The following is a 23,135-nucleotide window of genomic DNA, read 5'->3' as shown; positions in this document are numbered from 1 at the left end:
CAGCAGCTGGAGCTCCAGACGGAAACACCCGTCTGAGGTGGTCCAACCTGAGGGTGTGACCCCTGACCCCGCCCCCTGACCTCGCTCGGGCTCCTCTCCTGTAAACACCACTTTAGACCAGTTTCTGGCCTCTAAAAAGACGGAAAATCCCAGAAAAGGGATCGTCAGTTCTGTCCAGATGCTCCGTCACCGCTCCGAACTGCAGCTTCAGACCACACAGACAAGCCACAACAGGACTGTAAAGTTTACTCTTTTGTCAGATAAGAGCTGCACTCGCTGCTGTTTGCATTCTTCAGGCCAGGACCTGTAAACGTCTCTATGGCAGCTCTCCCGCACGCCGGCCTGTTTGTACACACACGGCTGGGGGGCGGGGGGGGGGGGGGGGGGGGGGGGGGGGGGGGTGGTCCTGGAAACACCTTCACTTTGTCACATTCAACAGACAATAGTGGTTCTTCTGGACCTGCTGCATCAGCCAGGTTCCCCGTGGAGCCTGGTGACTCTGTTCCTGACTGGTTCCTGACGGGTTCCTGACTGGTTCCTGACGGGTTCCTCCTGCGCAGGTACGCACACGTCCACCTGCAGCCGTGACTCAGGACGCCTGGCAAATCTTCCACATCCACATGGATCATAAAACCCATCAGAGGCTGCGTTGCTTCAACGGGCAGGTGTGAGGAACGCGCAGGAATTTGACCTCGCAACGTCCCGCTGTGCATTAATGAGGCTGTAAAACAGAGTCCGACATGTTCCTCGCGGAACCATGGACGGTGGCGAGAGCGGCGGCATCATATCTGCTCTTCATATCAGATCAGCAGGAGCCTTGTTTCGTCTCTGCTCTGCATTAGAGGCCGGGGTGGGGGGGGGTGGGGGGGGTTATCTCCTCCAGAATTCCCTAATCCTTCAAACATTCTGCTGCAGATAGGAAAACATCATTTCTCAGCTCTGTTCTCCACCTGACCTGAAGGTTGTATGTTTGAAGACCTTTCTGCCACAGCTGGACCAGGTTGGCTCACCGACCCCCCCCCCACTGAGGGCACATCGGGGAAGTCTGAACGAGATGTGACCAGGAAGAAACTCCGGTTCGATCCAGAACAGGGAGACGAGTCTCACCTGTCCTGGGCTTGGTCTGGAACACCTGCAGCCTGACCTGATCCAAGATCCCTGTGGAGCCCCCCCCCCCCCCCCCCGAGCGATTCAGCACCTCGGTGGGGTCAGAAGGTTTCATCTTCAGAACGAGGCTCATTAAGTCGTCCGTTTATCTCTATTAGCTGTGTTCTTTATCTCCGCTGATAAGAGGAACACAAGACGTTTGTGTCTCTTGTGGCATGTGAGTGAGTCACAAGTGCTCGAGTGTGTGTGGACGATAAAATGTGTGTCTGCACCTGCTTCCCTGAGAGGAAACATCTGCTGCAGAGCGTCAGGAGCCACCTGTCCCAGGCAGCCGCCCGCGTCCACAGGAGCGGACGCCGCGGCCAGCGGATCTGGAGGAGCAGCTGCCCCAACGGACCGTCCCACGGCCGCCATCTGACACGCAGCCGGATCACCAAATGAAAGCCTGGCGTGTGAGATGGGAATGCCACAGGAAATCTTCTCTGGAAGTCACACGTCTGCACAACAGAGAGCTTGTTGCTGCACCGAATGTAGGAAAACCACCAAAGATCTCATGAAAGTGACCGACGTTGACTTAAAGCAAAGCTCTTTGTTCATTAAAACAACCCATTACGCAGCAGGAAATACTCTCCAGACCAGAAGGGGGCAGTATTCCCCGTCGGTACATTTACCAGGAAGGTTACGTCATTTCACGAACATCTATCAAAGTGAATCAGAAACTATTAGAGCTAAATAACAACTGCTAAAATGCACGTGTTGTAGCTAGCTAACATCAGCTAACGTCTCTCAAAACTAACATCTGTTACAGCTAAATAAAATTTGCCACGACTCATTTTTGAAGGGAGTAACAAATCATAATGCCAATCTGTTTATCTCTTTAAGTGCAGCTGCGACTATGCAGCTATATATATATTATATATATTTCCTCTGAATGAAACAAAGTCCCAAAGTGTGGTTGTAACTAAGTATCCTGGTCCTCTGGTTGGTGCCCCGGGGGCTGCAGAGCGGCCTGCAGAGGGCGCTAACAGCCGTGTTTCCTGTCTGTAGATCAGTGAGGAGCTCAGGTGTTTCACATGGAAGCCAACAAGTAAAAACACCGTTAGCCTGCTGTGACCGTCATATTTGTCGCTCCTGTGAGCGGAACTATGAGTTAGGTGGGAGGTATTCTGTAGCAAAGGTGAACAACACCCACCTGACACATAGTTCCGCTTCGGTGTGTTTGGAGTTCTTTTTTTATGTGAGGGGATTAAAGTAAAATGGGAGCTACTGTCTGAATAAAGAATAAATCCATCAGCAGTCCGCCCCGCCCCCGCCCCGCCCTCTCCCCTCTGATTGGTTCCGCCCTCTCTGCCGCCACGCCCCCCGCCAGCAGCGATTGGGCCGGGCCGCTGTCTGCTGCGGCTCGTGCTGCGGGCAGCGGAGTCGCGCGGCTGCTCCTCTTCTCTGCTGTTTAGAGCTCGGAGCGGCGGAGGCAGAGCGGCAGAGCGGCAGAGCGCAGCGGCATCCGAGCGCGTCCTGTTGTGCGTCCGCGGAGCGAAGCAGCACCAGTTCCTCCACCACCGCAGGCGAGCAGCGGCGCCGCGGACAGCTCGCGCCCCCGCGGGGGGAGGCATTCTGCGCGCTTCTTCTTTATCCTCTTTGGACCGACAGAAACTTCCATATTTGCGCTCTTCACCGATGGTCACCGGCCGCCGCAGACATGTGGGATATTGTGCAGAGAGCGCGGCGCTTCTCACTGGTGTGTCTCCTCCTGGCGCTGCAGGCTGAGGTGAGAACTTCGGCCCTTCGGGTCTCAGGTGGAGGAGAGGGTTCGCGACCCGCGCCTCTGCAGGTTCACGGCAGATTCCAGCTGATTCTCAGTTCCACATCTCCGTCTCGGTATTTTCGGAACTTCTTAGTTTCTTTCCGAGGGACGAAACTGTAACGTTCTTAAAACTTTTCAGCTGCGCGCCTCCTGAATATGAAGGCGTAAAAGGAGGCGCGGAGGTTTTGGTAAAGTTGCTTTCGTGCATAAATGTTTGGTTTTAGCCGGTGACGCAGCGCTGGTTGGTCATGTCAGCGTCACCTGCACGCGCATCATCCGACCTCGAATGTAAACGGAACGAGATTAAATCCGAATGATGCCCGTAAAGGAAAGACACCCCCGCAGCCGTGCTCACTCTGTTCTGCCCCCCCAGGTGTCCCGGTCCACCGGATACTTTGAGCTGCAGCTGGTCTCGGTAGAGAACCCCGGAGGACAGCTGCTGAGCGGGGACTGCTGCGACGCGGAGAGGAGCGCGGCCGAGGGCCCCTGCGGCGCGGACGAGTGCGACACCTACTTCAAGGTGTGCTTAAAGGAATACCAAACGGAGGTGGTGACCCGAGGGACGTGCACCTACGGCTCGGAAACTACTAAAGTTATCGGTGGGAATACTTTTCAGTTCAAGAGCGGCCAGAAAAGCGGAGGCAACCGCAACGAGGCCGGAAAGATCCTCATACGATTCCAGTTCGCGTGGCCGGTAAGTGGATTCTGAAGCTCAGTCACGCACTTAACACGAGATTTCTGTGATTAACGGACACGACGTGACGCGCTGGAGATCTAAGGTTACGGAGACGCGCTCGCGGTGGAGGGATCGTCCAAGCGGGGCGGAATCTGGCTCACTTGATGTTTATCCTCCAGTTTTCACTTTGCTCAAACCTTCAGAGGTTTTAGCGTCTCTGGAAGGGGGGGGGGGGGGGGACGCCAGAGCACCGCATCTGCGGGTGCGCTTTACGCACGACTTTTACGCGCGGAGCTGGTTCACTTTCTGTTTAGTTGGAAGAGCTGCGACCTTTTCTCTCTCCCCCTCTCTCTCTCTCTTCCTTTTCTTTCTCTCTTTCCATCTGTGTGTGTGTGCGTGTGTGCGCGCGCGCGCGCGACTCCTGAAACGGGAACCTTGATCGGTGCCGATCCTGGTAACATTAGATACACATCTGAACGTTTTAGGTGAAATTGTTCGGAGTTTTTGCGGATTTTCTCCGTGAAAACATTCCAGCTCTTCTGGATTTCAACATTTTCATTTCATTTAAATGAAAACTTAATTGCAGATGTCTGTGCCGGTTTAATGACGCTCTGCCCTCGGGGGCTGCTGACTTACCGAGCAGCTGATGCTCCTCCAGGCCTGTATTTGCCTGCTGAATGTGGATAAATGTGCAAAGTCTTTAGTCTTTATGACTGCAGAAGGAAAACTGCTTCTCATAAAGGAACTGTTATTATTCTCTTTGGATTAAAAACGTCTCAAGTGAGGTTTTGTGAACGTTTGAGGAGGGTTTTACCAGCATTATCACAGCAAATATTTGGTGCAGCCTTGTTTTCCGGCACCGAGCTGCTGTTGTCGGCGTTGTGTGGTTTGGGGTCCGTTCCCTGTGTGTTCTTGTCACTTACATATCGGACATATCGGGTGCTTTGTGGCGACGTGACCTCCTCATTCATCACTCCCCACGGTCAGCTGTCAGCGGACGGGAAGATGGAAGTAGTAACTTGGGGCCCTGCGGGCGGATATGGTTACCACTAAGTTGTGTGTGACACAGGCGGCGGGTATCGGTGTCACCGGCGACTCAAACCAGTCAAGACCTCCCCTCCTTTCAATCTGGACGGGGGGATGCCTTTACCAGGCCGCCTCTCAGGTTCACACTCTCTCCATTATTGTCTCAGTCGGCCTGTGTGGGATCACTATTTTCCACTATCTACCCACTGAGGGTGTGTGTGTGTGTGTGTGTGTGTGTGTGTGTGTGTGTTTGCTGAGGCCTCTCCTTCACTTTTTGGTTCTTGTGAAAATCTGTGAGCGTTTTGACTAAAATCCGCGGCACGTTTCACCTTCCTTGGCTCTCCTGACGTTCAGCCTTCCCTCAGACAGCCTGGGCTCATTAGAACATCCAACCTGAAGAGGAATGATCCGGTTTTGGTGGCCGGTCTTCTCCCCGGCTTCACGCGTTCCTGCTGAGTTTGGCATAAAAACATCAGGGCTTGAGCTCCGTGTGGCTGCAGCTTGTTGACGTGGACTGAAAACGTTGCCTCCTCAAGCAGCATCAGAAACCAGCGTCTGTCTGACTCAGACTCTTAAGTATTCGCCTCTGAATCGAGTGGCAGCAAAGAGCAGCAGAGTGGCTTCATATGGTTGAACTGAGGACAGAAACGGGCTCCAGCTGGTTCCTCAGGACGGAGAGCAACACACGGCGAAGCCTTATCTTTGGACGAACATGTGGGCTCGTCCACAGGCTGGCGTGTGGGCCGATGGCGGCTAACTGAGCGTGCTAATGGGAGGCGCTGGCCTGTAGCCTGCGGTGCTGCTAGAGTGGACTCCTGCAGAATCTGGGCCACTGGTCCTGACATGAATGAGTTCAAAAAAAGACATTGTCCACTGTTCATGTACCCCTCCGGCTGCTTGGGGCTTCGCTGACATCTTTTCCATGAAAGGGCCGGGTGAGGCGGGTGAGGAGGGGCGGTCGACAGAGGAAGCGGGGGGGGACGTCCTGACGGCCAATCAGAATTGGCGTCTTCTGTGAGAAGATTCTTTCAGCTGGTTTTCCATTTAAATGAGATCAATCAGACCAAAAACAGCCAATCAGGAGATGCTAAACACATAGGCCACACCCCCTTTTTGTTGCGAGTTTTGCACTCACACGGTAACCTCGTCAGTTTATGGAGAGCCAACTCCTTAGCTTATTAGCTCTTTAACTCAACCGCAACCGCTGTTGGCGATAGTTCATCAGTGTGTGTGTGTGTGTGTGTGTGTGTGCCAGCCTCTGAGAAAGTTTCCCACGCTGCCTCTGGTTGCGTCAGCTGACCCTCCACAGGCGTGTGAATACGTGATCGCCCGGCTGATCGATCGGCGACGCCGCCTCAGACGTCTGACAGAAGCAGCTTTGTGTCATCAAACGCTTCCTGAGAACCATTACACAACCTTTATTTTAGAGTAATAAAAGCCTGCTCACAGTGTGTGTGTGTGTGTGTGTGTGTGTGTGTGCGTGTTAAAAAGAACATAGATGTGGTTAAAGTGTCACATGACTTTATTCTTTATTTCCCATTAGTAGATGCTCATGAGATTAATGAGGCTCAGCTGGACATTTGTGTGTGTGTGTGTGTGTGTGTGTGTGTGTGTGTGTGTGTGTGTGCGTGCGTGTGTGTGTGTGTGTGAACACGCGAGAGGGTGCGATCACGCCTCCATTTTGGTTCCTTTTGTCTGAATCAGAGAAAGGATCTTCCTCTTCTTCATTGGTGCTGATGTAAACTCATCCCGGAGGTCTGAGGATCCGCCCACACGACCGGTCACGTGATCAGTCATGTGATCAGTCATGTGATCGGCCCAGTTGTCTCTGATTAGAACTCATCCTTTTTTACATGTTCTTTGACCCCCGTGAGGTCGTGCTCGTCCTCTGTGGCCTGTAACAGGGGCGTCCTGTTGCAGGTTGAATATCACCTCCCGATTGGCTGCGTGGGAATGTGGGCGGGGCTAAACTCCGCCCGCTCCACTTCGCTCCGTCTTTTGCGTCGTAGACGCGGTTGGAGGTGGAGAGAGTTTAAAGAGACGGCCTGGGGTGGATCAGGGAGTCTGAGAGACACCGATACCTCCTGATCTTTGGCAAGGTTCTGGTTCCGTTCAGGCCCGACCCGGCGACCCAGAGTCGGCCCCTCGCGACGTCTCCCTCGGTATCGGTTGCTGTCGGAGTTCCGCCCCCCGACAGAAATTTGACACATTTCGTTGTGGGAAACGAGAATTGGGTCATTTCTTCCTCCCAGCTCGATATAAGAGCTGATTAGATAGCTTTGCCGTCTGAACCAGGCGTCCTGGTGCTCCGAGGCCTCCTCGGGGGGGGGGGGGATGGGGATGGGGGGGGCTGGGGGGGGGCTGGTTCTGTTAATAATGTGCTAAATTAACCATCCAGCTCCTCTCTGCTGGGAGCAGCATGTTTTATTCATGTCAGGTGTGACACGACAGGTGTTGCTGTATTCCTGCCTCTGATGGCAGCGCCGCTAAAGTTGCTAATTGGGATCTCGCCGCTCTGCGGCTGCTGCGAATGCTCGATCCCGCACGTTTTCGCTGCCGCACCGAGAGTTCGGGGGACCGGTGTCGCCACCTCGCGTCTCCCGATGCTCGTGGGGTTAAAAACACGCCGCAGACGCTTCGAACCCGGTGCCGCGGAGGCTAACGCTGCTAGCGCAGGTCGCAGCTGAGCACTGTGGGGTCTCCAGAACCCCTTCAGAACCTGCTTCTGGGCCACGTCACCATCAGCTCTGACCGCCTGCGGGTGACGTTGAGTCTTCGTGTCAGCTGACAAAACCTTCGTCTGCTTTGGGCGAACAAATAAAAGTGTTTGTTTTTGTGCCAGAAGATCCTCAGATGACGTTTACAGCCGAAACTGGCAAACAGACGGGTGTCGTTTCACTCCCCAGAGCAGGTTAGGAGCCACTTCCTGTCAAACCCCAGGATCATGATCAAAGGTCAGAGGTCAGAATCAGCATTGAACTGACCTGATGAAGATGATGAGGATGATGAGGATGATGAGGATGATGAAGATGATGAGGATGATGAAGATGATGAAGATGATGAGGATGATGAGGGTGTCGTCCTGTGTTGCTAGTCTTGTCCCTGTGGTGCTAACGTGCTAATTTATTCATTGAACAGGTGAAACCCCCCCAATAATGAACACCTCAAATCCTCTGACTGGAAATTGGTTTTGTGGTGTCAAGTTCCCCCCCCCCCCCACCACACACACACACTCTTTCTCCTCACACCCAACCACACACACACAACACTCTCTCAACCCACACACCACACACACACACTCTTTCTCTCACACCCACACACCACACCACACACCGTGGGACCGCCCCATCTGTCCGTGACATTTAAAGTTAATTAGACGGGGACAGATTGACAATGACTCCGCCTCCGCTCGCTCGCAGGCTCCTAAGTCACATCCGGCGCCGCCTCACTGCTGAAGGTCCAGAGTCCGAGGGTGGGACTGGAAGATCCGCGGGACCTGCTGGAGACGTTCTGGGCGCGGGTCCAGATCCGTCCGAGCCCTCGGACACGTGGAAACAGCAGGAAGACGAGGAGCTGCACATCTGGGCGGCTTCACTTTCAAATCCTGATTGTTTCCCGACGTTCCCTGTGCTTCCCTGTTCCCCTCCGCTCCCCCCGCAGCCTTCGGTCGCTGTGAGTCAGACCGGGGTCATGGGAACGCGCAGCTGCTCCGGCGACCACATGCCGCTGACGGACGGCGAGCGCCGCTCCGGTTCGTGGCTGCCGCACCTGAAACAATCCAGGGTTCGAGTTCATGGCGTCCGATTTAGCCGGGCGTTGCCATGCCAACCAACCAACCAGGTCACCGAGCCGCAGGTGCAGCGATATGAATCAGAACCGGAGGTGAGACCCGTGGAAGTGGATCGGATCTGTGGGAAAATGAGGTTTTCCTCTGGAAACCAAAGTGATCTGCTCTGGCTGCAGCGGTGCCCCCCCCCGGGGCCCCCCGGCCCCCCCCCCGGGGTCGTTAATAGGACTCTGGATTAATGTGGATTACAGCAAACGATCCTTCTACCTGTCAAATAAAGGAGTTGTTGTTGGTTCCTTGACTGAAGCGAATCCGCGGCAACAAAGTGAGAATTCCCTCTGAATTTCCCAGGATGCACTTGTGTTTCGGCGACGCTCCACTTTCAAAATAAAACCTCCTGCTGACAAAAACAAACCAGTTTAGAGGTGAGAAAATCCAACGCCCCCCCCCGCTGACCTCTGACCTCTGTCTGTTTCAGAGAGCGTTCACCGTCATCGTGGAGGCGTGGGATCGAGACAACGGCACCCACAGCAATGGTAAGACTGCCTCACACACACACACACACACACACACACACACACCGGGTGTTTCCTGCGTGTCGCTGAGGTCACACACTCGGACAGCGTGAAGGTGTTGCGTCCCTCAGGTGCAGGGTGAGAGAAGCTAAGCTAATAATGCTAGCTAAGCTAATAATGCTAGCAGAGTTGGATGGAAGCCAGCAGACAGGAACTTCCTGTCCAGTGCTGATCAAACTCCTCAGAAGCTGCTTCGATCTCCTTCTGAACCTTTTGCTCCAGCGCTGCCACGTGGGCCTGCAGGTTATTTTTACGAACTTCCTCGTCCGTCCAGGGTCACCGGACCGTTCTGGGCTCTATATTAAGCCGGGACATCGTTGCTCCCTTAATTACAGGCTGCCGTCCTCTTTGCTTTGATCTCAGCAGCTGCTGCGCCCCTGCGGACACATTGTCCCCTAACTGAGGCCCAGCCTGGACGGTGGACACGTCCAAGTCGGTTCCACCTTGACCGCAAATGTCTTTTATGTCTTTGATCTCCGGCACCTTCGGGAATTCTGGTGGAAAATGCGGGAGCGCAGGCGTCGACCTGCAGCTTCCAGCAGAGGAGCGGCCAATTAGAGAGAGCAGCAGGCGTGAACGGGTCGGGCAGGCGTGCACGGGTCGGGCAGGCGTGCCCGGGTCGGGCAGGCGTGCACGGGTCGGGCAGGCGTGCCCGGGTCGGGCCTGGACGGTGGACTGCCGGGTCTACCTGCCGACGCAGGTCCCGGATCAGTTTCACACTCAGCAAATCAGGAACAACTTCAGACGCCGACTCAGCAGCTTTCACACACGGAGACACGAAAACGAGTTCGAATCACCGAGTGACACACCTGTATGTGAACCACAGCCGGTTGCCATGGAGATTAAAAAACCCCCGGAGAGAGAGAGGGAGTGAAAGGGCGTGGGAGAGAGATGGAAGGAGAGGAGAGAGAGGGAGGGAGAGAGAGGGAGGGAGGGAGGGGAGGGAGTGTGATGATGAGTTCCTTGTCCCAGTTTCTCCAGTGATGGTTCTGGTGCTGCTCCAGATTAACTCAGGACATCCCAGCTCCGTCCCCGTCTGGCAGCGACGCACGCGATGGCGTCATGGCGACGCTGTAATGATAGAGGGATCAGGGCAGCGTCTGCAGGTGGAGGCGTCAACGCACTTCCTGCGCTGAGCTTTGTGCCAACAGGTCCAGGCAGCCCGCTTCCAGGGGCCCCAGGAAGACCACGGCTTTGTGACTGTTTACGCTTCGGGAAGCCGCCGCCTCCTGGCAGGAAAGGGGGCGGGGCCGCTGGCAGAGAAGAGGGCGGGGCTGCTGGCGGAGAAGAGGGCGGGGCCGCTGGTAGAGAAGGGGGCGGGGCCGCTGGTAGAGAAGGGGGCGGGGCCGCTGGCAGAGAAGAGGGCGGGGCTGCTGGCAGAGAAGAGGGCGGGGCTGCTGGCAGAGAAGAGGGCGGGGCCGCTGGTAGAGAAGGGGGCGGGGCCGCTGGTAGAGAAGGGGGCGGGGCCGCTGGCAGAGAAGAGGGCGGGGCTGCTGGCGCTCTGATTCCTGCAAACGTTACTGCTTCAAACAATCATCAAAGTCAATATTTAATGAAATTCCTGTTTACCGTCCGTTTGTTCCTCTGCTGGGATCATGTGCTCGGCTATTAGCTGCCTGTTTAATGGCTCGGAGGGATCTGGCAGAACCACCTGGATTACGGAGCGCTTTTTTAGCCAACTCTCCCTCATTTGACGAAACACTCCCTGTTTTCCAGAAAGCAAACGGCGTGCGTAGGTCTGTGTCTCTGCGTCCTCGGATGAGCGGCGGAGGTAAACAAAGTGACCCGCGGCCTCAGTTCAAAGGTCGCCGCTGTTAGAGGCAACGAGCTGCAGGTCAAAGGTCAGAAGGTGCCGCGCTGCGGCGACGAGCGCCTCGTGGAGCAGGCTGTGGCGGGCAGCCGCGGCGCCCCTCTTGGAGCCGCTCGCTGCGTCTCTCCCCGGCAACAACGACCTCGCCGCAGCGCCATTGGTCCATATTTTTATCTAATTGCTGGAGACGAACAGCAGTGAGCGAGTGGTGGGCGCGGAGCGCCGCGGCGCCGTGTTGGAGCCTCGGCCATGTGGGACGCCGTGGACGCGTTTGTTGCTCTGCAGATAAAATCTCGGGCAACATTTAGTTGCTTCAAACTGCCAAGTGATGAAGAGATGTGAGGAGCACATGAAGAACACGAATAAACGGCTGTCGCTGAAGCTAATCTGGCTAGTAGCTAGCTAACGTGACCCGTCATTAGAATCGTGCCCAGCTTTGACTTTCGTTCCTGGTACAAGCTTATGCTAACGATAGCTAGCATTTTTGAGATGAGGCTAAGGTGTCTTTCCGATGTTGCCCTTCCTCATCTGCTCACGTCTCTTATTATTTCCGGCGCGGCTCCGGAGGACGCGGGGCGGATATCCCGCGCTGGCCTCGCACATTCGCTGCTCCACTTTTCTCTTATTTCCTATTTTTCCGTCCACATTCTTGGCAGCTTTCAGTGGGTTTCTTCTGATGAGCACCAGAACAGGAATTCCTCGGTTATCGCCAGGTTGTTGGGTCAAATCCCTCTGGCAGAGTCAGACTATGTGATCCAGAGGAACTTAGCTTCCCGTCACGTCGCCATGGTAACTTCAGCCATGGCTCCACTCTGGTTTAGAGGCACGAACGGGGCAACTGGAGCTGCTTTAAGACCTTTTTAACGTTGGTTTCTTCCCGTCCAGGCGAAGAGCTGCTGATCCAGCGCAGCATCTACAAAGGGATGATCAACCCCGGCGAGGAGAAGCAGACGGTGGCGTCCCAGAGCCCCGGCGCCAGGCTGGAGTACACCATCAGGGTGCGCTGTGACGAGCACTACTACGGCCCCAAGTGCAACAAGGTGTGCCGCCCGCGGGACGACTACTTCGGCCACTACGTGTGCGACCACCTGGGGGACCGGGAGTGCATGGAGGGCTGGACCAACCTGAGCACGAGCTGCAAGACAGGTAGGAAAAGGCCTCTCCGGCCTCACGGGAACGCCGCGGAAGTTCGCCGGAATGTCAGGAATGCTGGACACCTTCAGCGTTTCCGTTGTTGGCGCACACAAACGGCGGAAGCGGCAGGAATTCTGCAGGAATTCTGCCGGGATCTGACGGACGCTCTTTTCCTCCCCAGCCGTCTGCAGGCAGGGATGCAGCCCGGAACACGGGACCTGCGCCACGCCGGGGGAGTGCAGGTGAGCCCGCCGTCGGGAAGGTTGGCGAGAGGCGGCGTGTGCGTGCGGGGGGAGGGGCCACGGCGTTGGTGGCGGTGCGTTCACCTCCCCCCACGTGTGGGAGGGGCCTCCCCCATCCCTCAGCCATTGTTCTGCTTCCTGTTCCAAACACAGATAGTGAGGCCCGTTGTTATGTTTCCTCCTCCAACCCCAGACCCCCCCCCCCGTCTGCTGCCCCCATCTCCTCTTCCTCTCTTCATCCTTGTTATGGCTGCCGCCCGCCTCGCCAGCAGGGTGGATCCACTCAGGCAGAACACAGAGATCCATTCAGCCGCTTCAGTTTTGCTCTTCTGGTCTGAAGTTCAGAAAATCCCCCCCCCCCCAAAAAAAAACAGTAGCCACCTTAGCATTGTAGCGCCGCCACCTTTAGCTACAGGAACCAGGCTGGTCTGGAGGGACCCCCGTTGTTAAGGACTCCCCCCCGATCGCCAGACGGATCCGTGGAACCTGGAGCTGAGTCGGAGGTCGAAGGGTTAAAAAAACGGGAGAAGAAAAAAGAAGAAAAGAAGAAGAAAATCCCCAAAAGCGGCGCCGAGGAGAAGCCAGAAAGTGTTTGTTTCTCACACACAACCTACGTGTGACACCACCAAACATGTAGCTAGGCAACAGCGGGCTAAGTCCGTCGGCTGGATTTAGGTGCGAGGCTCGTCTGTAAATAATTCACACACACACACACGCTCGGCCCTCTGGGTGTGGGTTGCCTGAGGGGGCCGTGGTGGAGAAGGTTGTGGGCTGCTGGGATATTTTGGGCTCCGGTCGGCCCCGTGCCCTAACCCCCCCCCCCCCCCCCCCCCCCCCCCCCCATTGATGGGGCAGCAGCAGCCCGGCGACAGGGCTTGTGGGCACCGCCACCTCCATTCACCCCCGCACTCCCAGCAGCCAGACAGGCTGTCCACGCCGCCACCGCTGCACGGCCAGCAGTGGGCCGGCAGCAGCGCCGACCACAGCGCCGGACAGTAGTAAACAGTACACACACACACACACACACACACACACAGGACAGGGCTGAAGTCTCGTAACAGCAGTTCAAATGTAATTATACATGAATAAATATAGATTTCCCCACATGTTTACATTATCTGTAGGTCTTTAGCTGCTAGCAGGACGCGTGGGGAGCGTCTCCTAGCAAGCGTTAGCATGCTAACGGGCTGAGATGAGACGTCAGTCAGCGTCACGGATCTCCGTTGGCCTGATGTTTGAGATGAACATCTGGAGACACATCTGGATCTCTGACATCAACAAAGTTCTTCTTTTCCCTTCTGATGGTTCCTTTGTTCTCACCTGCCTTTGTTGTCTAACCTGTGAGATAGCGCCTCCGGCCACCAGGGGGCCGCCAGGCGCTTTAGCTCCGGTTTTGTCACATTAAATCCCGATTTTATGTTATTTTGTGTTAAAAATGTCGACGTTCCCACCTGGATGAGAAGAGGGCTGATTTCATGGTGCCGCGGCCCCCAGCCGTATATCACTGTTAAGTGTTTGCCTGGCATCCATTTTGTAGTGTTTGTGAGGCGTGGCAGCGGCGGGGGGGCCGGGGGGGGCGGGGTCAAAGCCTAAAATAGCCCCGACAGGAGAAATGACAGAACAGGTGGAGAAGGTTAGTGCTGGCCTTGGAATAACAGAGTGCTGCCATAAACCAACAGATTAGCTAACCCCTCCCCCCCCACCCCCCGAGACCCTGCAGCCTTCGATCCGCCGCTCGCTTCACGTCTGACCTCCAGCGAACAGGCGACACACACTCAGAGGAACACACCGGCCTGGTGAAACGGTCCGATTCTGTTCGCTGAACAATGCTATCCACACACACACACACACACACACACACACACCCTCAGGAATGTCCTAAAATTAGTAACAGGCGCACGGATGGAGCGATTCTCCCCAACATGTCCGGAATCATCTGGTCGGCTCTTCAAACATTCCTCAGTGTGAAAGTTAACGTTAACTTCACGTCTCTGGTGTGTGTGAGCGGCTGAAATTCCCTCCAGCGGGAACGCGAACACACACCCTCGCTTGTGAAATGAGGGAAATTTACTGTTCCTCCGCGGCTTCTGTTGCGCAACTCTGGGAACGAGCGTGCGGACGGGACGGGGACACGGTCCCCACGATGTGAGGAAAACCAGACTAACTGTGAAACGTTTCCCACCTGTGTCTCAGCTGTAACTACGGCTGGCAGGGCGCCCTCTGCGACGAGTGCTTGCCGTACCCGGGGTGCGTGCACGGGACCTGCGGCGTGCCGTGGGAGTGCATCTGCGAGAAGAACTGGGGAGGACTGCTCTGCGACAAAGGTCAGGACAATGTGGCGCGTGTGTGTGTGTGCGTAGGTTTTCCTGCCTTTGCGGGGACCGGCGTGCACGTGGACTTTGGTGCGCTCGTAACCCGCAATCAGACTGTAGCAACACGTTATTGTGTCTGGTTGTATTTTGGACAGTAGAGTGTGATTAGTGAGCTGGGCGGGCAGAGTTCCCACGGTCAGCGAACGTTACATCAGGAAGTCCTCTGGAAGTTTCAGGAATCCGAACGTTCCGAACAAATCGGATCTTTTGTCCTCGGCAGATCTCAACTACTGCGGAACCAACCGGCCCTGCAGGAACGGAGGGACGTGCATGAACACGGAGCCGGACGAGTACAACTGCGCCTGTCCGGACGGCTACTCCGGCAAGAACTGCCAGATCGGTAACCTTCCCAACATTCCCAACGTTCCCAACCAGAACCTTTCAGGCCCTGATCCTGTCTCCTCCGTTCAGCCGAACACGCCTGCGCGTCCAATCCCTGCGCCAACGGGGGGACGTGTCACGAAGTCCCATCCGGCTTTGAGTGCCACTGCCCGCCGGGCTGGTCCGGGCCCACCTGCGCCAAAGGTGAGAGCGGCGGCGTTCTTTTGGCCCCGCCTCCAGACGCGATGATGTCGTTGACACCCCCGTTTGTTTTCCAGACACCGACGAATGTGCGTCCGGCCCCTGCCTCCAGGGCGGCACCTGCATCGACATGGTCAACGGCTTCGATTGCATCTGCCCCCCTCAGTGGGCCGGCAAGACCTGCCAGATAGGTACGCCCCCCCGCGGGCGCCGCCGCCGGCGTGCTCGGGAATCCTGTTTGTTGATTTGTTTATCCTGACGCGGTTTCAGCCGCGCGCGTGTGAGGGAGACGGAGACGCTCGTCTCATCTGCCCCTCGAGCCAGGTGACTTGGGTGGAGCTAAAAATAGCCCCCAGCCTGGCAACTGCTCGCCACGGGCGCCAAATATACCGCCGGCATGTTTGGCTCCAGACTGGGCGTGGCCAGAATGTACGCTACGGTGAGGCGGCGCCCTCTTCAAGTGCATCCAGGAAACACTTTAGTTCTTCTAAATATGCACACGGAGGATTCTGATGCCTGGATGGGGGGCTGGGGGCGGGGCTGGGGGGCGTGACTAGGGCTGGGCTGGGGGCGTGGCTTCAACCCCCAAACAACAACTTTTCCTTTGAAACTTTTATTGATAAAAAAAATTAGCCAAAGTGCCAGAGTGATGTCCTGAGTTTGGGTCAGTACCTGCTGGGGGGGTATTTGGGGGGTATTTGGGGGGGTATTTGGGGACATCTTTGGGAAGGGGGCGGCGGTCTTTGGGAAGGGGGCGGCGGTCTTTGGGAAGGGGGGCGGCGGTCTTTGGTTTCAGCAGCCCAACAGGTGCCGCTTACCTCCTGGGAGGGTATTAATGTGTTGTGGCGGTTTATAGTGAGGACGACAGCGTGGCGGGGGGGCGGGGGGGGGGGTTGATGGGGGGGGCTGATGGAGGGGGGGGTATATCTGGCGGGAGCCGCCTCTGAAACTGACCACTCGGAATTCTCCTGGTCGGCCTTCAGGGAATGTGATGGGAGGGGGGGGGGGGCATCGGAGCTGCTTTAACTTGTATTTGAATGAAATGTGTGAAAACTTTAGATGAGTGTGATGCTGTTGACCTTTGACCTCACCTGAACTCACCTGTTGGGATTTAACCCTGCAAAGATTTGTGGGAGGAGTTAATTTGTGCTTGGTGATGGTGCTTCAGAACAGCTTCATGGCTCTCTCCCCCCCTCTCCTCTCTCCCTCTCTCCCCTCCTCTCTCCCTCTCTCTCTCCCCCTCTCCCTCCTCTCTCTCTCTCTCTCCCTCCTCTCCCCCCTGCCTCCTCTCCCTGCTCTCTCTCCTCTCCTCCTCTCTCTCCCCTCTCTCCCCTCTCTCGCCTCCCCTCCTCTCTCCCTCCTCTCTCCCCCCCCTGCCCCCCCTCCCTCCTCTCTCCCCCCCCCCCCCCCCTCTCCCTGCTCTCTCTCTCCTCCCCTCTTCTCTCCCCCCCCTGCCCCCTCTCCCTCCTCTCCCCCCCCCTCTCTCCTCTCCCCCCCCCTCTCTCCTCTCCCCCCCCCCTCTCATCCACAGACATTAATGAGTGTCTGGACAGGCCTTGCCTCAATTCTTACTCTTGCAAAAACTTGATTGGTGGATTTCACTGTTCCTGCTTCCCTGGATGGGCGGGTCGGAACTGTGAGCTCAGTTAGTATCAGACGCCATCAGTCACCAGGCTGTTACCTTCCCACCTTCCTTTAGCTTCCTTTAGCACTCTTTAGCTTCCTTTAGCTTCCTTTGCTGGCTAGCTCCATTAGCTTTTCAACGCTGCTTCACTCGTTTCTGAACAGACTCTTTTCCTGTCGTTTTCTGTCCACATTCATAAAGAAAACGGATTTATCAGCAGGATTTTACAGCTCACTATGAAATAATAATGAAATGAGCTACATGCTAATGTTCAGCCGTCAGCACAGTGAATGTTGCCTTTTTTCATCACTATTTTCGTAGCGTCAGCGTGCAGCTTCCTGTCTCCAAACTCTCGATTTTCCGGGCTAAAATTCTGACTTTTCCGTCTTGTGTTTGCATGCATGCGCGTCCGGACCAGCGCCTCCGGCGTTCCGTCCCAGCATGGATCCTTTAGCTTGTAGCTTTAGCACCTGACCGCCACCGTTATGGCGTCGCTGGATCGGAAGCTGATGTTGTTGGTTTCCCTTCGCAGGCGTGAACAGCTGCCACGGTCAGTGCCAGAACGGAGGAAGCTGCAAGGTGTGACCCGGAAAATTCTGGTGGCGGTCCGGCCAGGTCGCGAACCCGCCCAGTAACATGAAATGCTGTCGCTTTCAGGACTCGCCCAGAGGACACCAGTGCGTCTGCCCGCCGGGGTTTGTGGGTCGGCACTGCGAGCTGCGGAGGAACAGCTGCTCCGGCGCTCCGTGTCGGAACGGCGGGCGCTGCCTCCCCCTGCCGGACGGCTTCATCTGCGAATGTCCGCCGAGCTTCTCCGGAACCACCTGCGAGGTGACGCCCCCCACGCCGCCGGCGAGGACGGCTGGCCACGCCCCCTCTCTGACCTCTGTCCCGCCTCCCGCAGGTCCAGAAGCACCCGTGCACCCCCAACCCGTGCCGGAACGCGGCGAGCTGCCGCGGCCTGACGGGCGATTTCCACTGCAGCTGCCCCGACGACTACGAGGGGAAAACCTGCTCGGAGCTGAAGGACCACTGCAAGACCCACCGGTGCAGAGGTGAAACGCCGGCTCGCCGTCGCACACGCCACTCGCACAAACCCCAATAACCACACGGGAACAATCCGTCGTCCGCAGTGATCGACAGCTGCACTGTCGCCGTGGCGCCCAACGACACCCAGAAGGGGGCGTGGCACATCTCCTCCAACGTGTGCGGCCCCCACGGACGCTGCATCAGCCGGCCCGCCGGGAACTTCAGCTGCTCGTGCGAGGCGGGATTCACCGGGATCTACTGCCACGAGAGTCAGTCGGCGCCGCACGCCGCACGTTCGAGGGGGGGGGGGGGAAACGCCGCGGGCGCTAACGATTCTCTCCTTCCCGCAGACATTAACGACTGCGCGTCCTCGCCGTGTCGGAATGGCGGCACCTGCATCGACGGGATCAACGCCTTCCAGTGCGTCTGTCCTGACGGGTGGGAGGGGCGGCTGTGCGACGCAGGTGAGCCGCGCTGCGGGGCGCCATTTACACCATCGGTCACGTGACCGCGCGCTGACCCCCGTTGACCTTCCAGACGTGAACGAGTGCGGCCGGAACCCCTGTCAGAACGGCGCCCGCTGCGTCGACCTGGTGAACGACTTTTACTGCGACTGCGTGGACAACTGGAAGGGGAAGACCTGCCACTCCCGTACGTCGGCGCCAGAACCGCCGCCCGGGTCGCCACCCTCTGGTGGCAATGCCTTCACTGACTCCCGGTCTTGCTGGTTTCAGGTGTGAGCCAGTGCGACCCCGCGACCTGCAGGAACGGCGGCACGTGCTACGACCACGGAGACTCCTTCCTGTGCAGCTGCCCGTCAGGCTGGGGGGGCCGGACCTGCAACACGGGTCAGACACCTGAATCAGGCACCTCCCCCTTGTTACCATGGAAACATTTAGCATGGTTTCTGTTTTTTTGTTTGCTAGCCAAGAACAGCACATGTGACTCGGGTCCCTGCGAGAACGGGGGAACGTGCGTCGGCAGCGGCGACGCTTTCACCTGCGTCTGCAAGGACGGGTGGGAGGGGCCAACGTGCACCCAGAGTAGGTCACCTGCGTCACCTCTGGTGGTCGGAGTGAAGCAGCAGCAGAACCGGTCGCTGACGTCTCTCCTCTCTTTTGCAGATGTTGACGACTGTAACCCTCATCCCTGGTAAGACGAAACCTCAAGCCACGCCCCCTACAAGGGGGCCTTCAGCCCCTCCCCCTTTTAGTGGTCAGAGGTCCGGTGTTACCGGGGCAGACGAAAACAAAGCTCCTCAGATTTAATGTGTGACCATTTTAGTTAAACCCCATCCCCACATTCCTCACCCCCCACAGTGAGAGGCATTAGCGGTTGCTATGGTTTCGGGGGGGGGGGGTGGCTGCACGCCGCTCTCCCCATTCACCAGCCTCGACCCGGGGCCGGTGCTGAACACTGGAGGTGTGTCGGGGCTCGGCGAGGGGTCGGGCAGGATTAAATACCCAGCGTGGACATTGATCTGGGATCAGCTGCAGCTCGCCGTCGTGCTAGCGGCACAACGCTAGCGTCAGAAACTCACTTCCTGTTTCCCCCTGCAGCTACAACGGCGGCCTCTGCGTGGACGGCGTGAACTGGTTCCGCTGCGAGTGCGCGCCCGGCTTCGCCGGACCCGACTGCCGCATCAGTGAGTGCCCGGGAATCGGGGGGAGGGGCTGGGGGTGCTCAGAGGGCGAGGTGGGCGGGAGGGGTCAGAGGTGAAAGGTCACGCGAGTAGATCGTTTCTGGGAGGAGGATTAGGGAGCCTTTCAGGAAGAAGGTGTTAACCTTTTGGGTTGCTGGCGAGCTCCAGTGTGCCGGCGGGTCAGGGCGCTCTCCCACGGCCTTCTGGGAAAAAGGATCTTTTCAGGGTTCTGGAAGATGAGAAAAAACGGTTGTTTTCGTCGCAGACATCGACGAGTGTCAGTCGTCCCCGTGCGCCGACGGCTCCACCTGCCTGGACGAGATCAACGGCTTCCGCTGCGTCTGCCCGCCGGGCCACGCCGGCCCGCGCTGCCAGGACTGTGAGTGCGCCTAGCGATTGTTGCTAGGGAAGGACAGGCGTCGCGTTCCGGGGGAAACTTCGGGCCTAAACCGCACGTTGTCGTTTCAGTCATCGGACTCGGGAAATCGTGTCATCACGCCGGCCTCCAGTTCCCCCACGGCGGCCGCTGGGACGAGGAGTGCAACACGTGCCGGTGCGCCGACGGGAACGTCCGCTGCTCCAAGGTCGGTTCTGACATCACAGGTGAGCCGCCGCTCCAGGGCCGCGGTTCTAAACCCCCCCGTGTTTCCAGGTGAGATGTGGGCGTCGGCCCTGCCGCCTCCAGGCTCCTCCCTCTCCCGCAGACGCCACAGCGCCCTCCTGCCCCGGAGGCCACGAGTGCATCCAGCATCCGTTCCTCACCTGCTTCACGCCGCCGTGCCACCAGTGGGGGGTGTGCTCCACGCCGGACCCCCCGGCGCCCCTGAACACCCAGTGTGAGCCCAACAGCGGTTACCTTGACGACAGCTGCGCTCGGATCACGCTCATCTTCAAAAAGGACAAAGTCCCAAAGGTGAGGAGTGCTCCGGGACGTTAGCACGCCAGCTAATGTCTTAGCATTAGCATAGCTTGATGTTTTCTGTGCGTGTGTGACAGGGAACGACGGTGGAGAACGTCTGTTCCGAGCTCAGGTATCTCCCCGTGACTCACACGCTGGCGGACGAGCGAGCGTTGCTCATCCTCTGCGATCTGTCCTACGCCAACAGCGACGCGGTGGAGGTTGCCATGGTGACTGCCACACAAACACTTGCCGGTGTTGCACGTTCACGTCTTAGCATTTTGCTTTTTTGTTCGCAATTCTCGCTGCAGGATTTTAAGCTCTTAATGGGGGGGGGGGGGGATTAGCGTGTGTGTGATGTTTTGATTGACAGCTACAGGAGGAGGGCGGGGTTTACAGCCACCCACATCTACTGAGCCTTTAGCCCCGCCCACTGAGGACTCACATCTGTAGAAAACGCCGGCGCTCCTCAAAGGCGCCGTCGGCTAAAACCGATGAGGCCGTTGATCTTTCACAGATGATGGCGGGGAGAGACCTGTCAATCACGTGGGTGGGCGGGGCCACCAGCAGGCGCTCCGCGTTTGTCTGTGGAGCAGCTGTTCTCCGCTCTATTGTCTGTTCTCCCTGAACACCCCCAGAACAGATAATCCCCCCCCCCAGCTACTTATTAGGCAATTAGCTCCGCCCTCTGCGGCCTCAGCAGGGGGGCGCCAGATGTTAGAATGAGTCTTTCATTCTTTTCCCCCTCTTGTGTTGTTGCCCCAGTGAGACTTCAAACGGACAAAACTTTATTGTTAAAACCAGCAAAAACAAACCAGGAATGTTTTTTTTTTGCTGTCATGGCAACGCAGGAAGCCGTCAGGCAACATCTGCTCGTCCTCGCTTCCATTTTTACGGACTAAAGGCTGTTTCTCCTGCTCTGTCTCAGTCCTTCGAGGAGGACAGTCTGTCCGGCGACGGCGACCGTGGGCGGATCCAGAAGGCGGCGAGCGCCATCATCAACGCTCTGTCCAAGCGCCACAACAGCACGGTCATGTTGGCCGTGGTGGAGGTCAAAGTGGAGACGCAGGTGGAGTCCCCGCCCATCGGTGAGTCACATGATCAGCTCTTCTTCACGTGACGCTACAGAGCTAAACGCTAACGGGCTGGTCCTCAGGCTACCTGGTCCCGGTCCTGGGCGTGGTCTTCAGTCTCCTCTGGATCGCCTGCATCATCGTTTGCGTCCTTTGGACCCGGAAGAGGAAGAAAGAACGCGAGAGGGCGGCGCGATCGGACGACATGACGGTCAACAACCAGCTGGAGCCGCTGCGGAGCAACGCCGCCAAGGACAACCGCGACAGGGACCTTCAGTACGAATGCAGGAAGCTGATGGGCGGGGCCGACAGGACGGGCGACGGCGCCGAGGGCGTGGAGGAGGCGGAGCTGGAGGGGGAGCTCGATGAAGACGAGGAGAAGAGGGTGGGCCTTGGCGAGAAGTGCCCACCGCTGAAGAGCTCCGTGGCGGCGGGGCAGGACAGGGGGGCGGCGACCAGGGCGGGGCTCATCTGTACCTCGCGCCGCGGCCCGGTGAAGGCGCCGCACCGGACGCCGTACAGCCCGAAAGATAACCGCTGTAAAAACTTAAACGCCGCCAAGCTGAGCGAGGACATTAGAGACCACTACGTGTGAAGTCGTGGCGGCGCCTTCGGGAACAGGAAGTGACGCTTTGATGTTCTTTTATCTTCAGTTCTTCACCTGCAGCTCGGAACAACAACGGCAGGAAACGGGTCGACGCTCCGAGGTGGTTCTGATGTTTACAGGCTGCTCCCCGGCCACCGCCACATCCTCCGGACCCCCACGAGCCTCACGGGCCTCCGGTGGTCTTCGGGGTTCTGGGCAGCGGTCGGGTCCGTTTCCTGGGCTCGGGTCGGACCTCCTGCCTTAGCCTGAACCTGCGGGCCTTTTCTACACTTCACGCGCTCCCAGTTTAAAGAAAATATGGACAAAAAACAGCGTTTTTGTTTACATTCATGACGTTTTGTCAGTATTTGGTGGAAAAGTGCCTTCAGCCTTGACTTTGGTCTCTTTTCTCCTCCTTTAGCGTTTAAATAAACTCATAAAAAGGGAAAAAAAAAAATCCCCGCTAGCAGCTCTTCGTCCCTCCTAAATGCTGTTTCTGTTGCCGTGTAAATATGTACATATGAAGAAATGCCTGTGTATATTTGAATTTAATAACTTAAATGATTTTTGTATCATATTTGTTCTTTCCGCTTTGTTTTGAAACCGCGTCATTCCGTTTTTAGGTCACCACGTCGGCGCTAGCGCTCCAGTTTTCGGCTGTAGTGACGCGTCAACGTGCTAAAGTTAACAGCCGAGCGGAAGAGAAAATTAGCTTCCTCGGAATTCGGGAGAAAGTTACGATCTAAAGTCGGAATTACGAGAAATAAATTTTAATCCCCGAATATCTTCGTTTGGTTTTACTGCTCAGTGCAGCTACAAGAAAAAGCAATTTGGGCGTTTCAGTCAAATCATGGAAATAATTTAAATCACCACAAAGTTTATGCTAATGCTAATGCTAATGTACGTTTCTGTGCTGATTTTGGTGATCCAAACTTTTTTTTTTCTTAAACCCCAAAGGTTTGACGTACATTTTTTTAATATAGTTTGAATTAAAAACAGGGTCCAAATCTTTGAAAAGATCAGTCATAGATTTACCGTTGCTATAGCAACAGGAGGCCCTCTGCCCTGTTATTCCCCCCGTGTTTCTGGTCTAATGAAGGGAACCAGGTGTGTTGGCGTCGTCATGCTAGCTGTCTCTGCACTACGAACTCCTCCACAGGACGTTTTAGTTTGGTTTCTCTGCGATAATAAAGCGTATTTCAAGTCTCGACATCCCATTTTCTCAGCT

At 56.7% G+C, this 23,135-nt stretch overlaps 1 protein-coding gene across 5 annotated transcripts; it reads left to right on the top strand.

The window, feature by feature from the left end:
- The first annotated feature begins 2,518 nt into the window (after window positions 1–2,518).
- LOC101067662 (protein jagged-2-like) lies at window positions 2,519–22,480 on the top strand. 5 transcript variants are annotated; one of them, XM_029832674.1, is made up of 27 exons: window positions 2,519–2,875; window positions 3,285–3,431; window positions 3,528–3,605; window positions 8,879–8,936; window positions 11,671–11,931; window positions 12,101–12,161; window positions 14,355–14,485; window positions 14,754–14,873; window positions 14,945–15,058; window positions 15,133–15,246; window positions 16,587–16,700; window positions 17,212–17,258; window positions 17,337–17,510; window positions 17,584–17,734; window positions 17,813–17,977; window positions 18,059–18,172; window positions 18,246–18,359; window positions 18,443–18,556; window positions 18,635–18,751; window positions 18,833–18,860; window positions 19,268–19,353; window positions 19,616–19,729; window positions 19,819–19,934; window positions 20,003–20,263; window positions 20,347–20,478; window positions 21,177–21,336; window positions 21,405–22,480. In XM_029832674.1, the coding sequence occupies exons 1-27, from the start codon at window positions 2,807–2,809 to the stop codon at window positions 21,914–21,916; spliced, it is 3,672 nt and encodes a 1,223-aa protein (XP_029688534.1). In that variant the 5' UTR covers window positions 2,519–2,806; the 3' UTR covers window positions 21,917–22,480. The 5 variants fall into 5 exon arrangements, with proteins under 5 accessions (XP_029688534.1, XP_029688533.1, XP_029688532.1 ...); XM_029832673.1 differs by having other exon boundaries at window positions 3,285–3,605; window positions 16,587–16,691; XM_029832672.1 differs by having other exon boundaries at window positions 3,285–3,605.
- The last annotated feature ends 655 nt before the right edge of the window (window positions 22,481–23,135 follow it).

The sequence above is a fragment of the Takifugu rubripes genome, chromosome 2, assembly GCF_901000725.2.
Source record: "Takifugu rubripes chromosome 2, fTakRub1.2, whole genome shotgun sequence".
Classification (NCBI taxonomy): Eukaryota; Metazoa; Chordata; class Actinopteri; order Tetraodontiformes; family Tetraodontidae; genus Takifugu; species Takifugu rubripes.
Note: the sequence above shows the minus strand (reverse complement) of the source record. Positions and strands in the feature narration are given on the sequence as shown.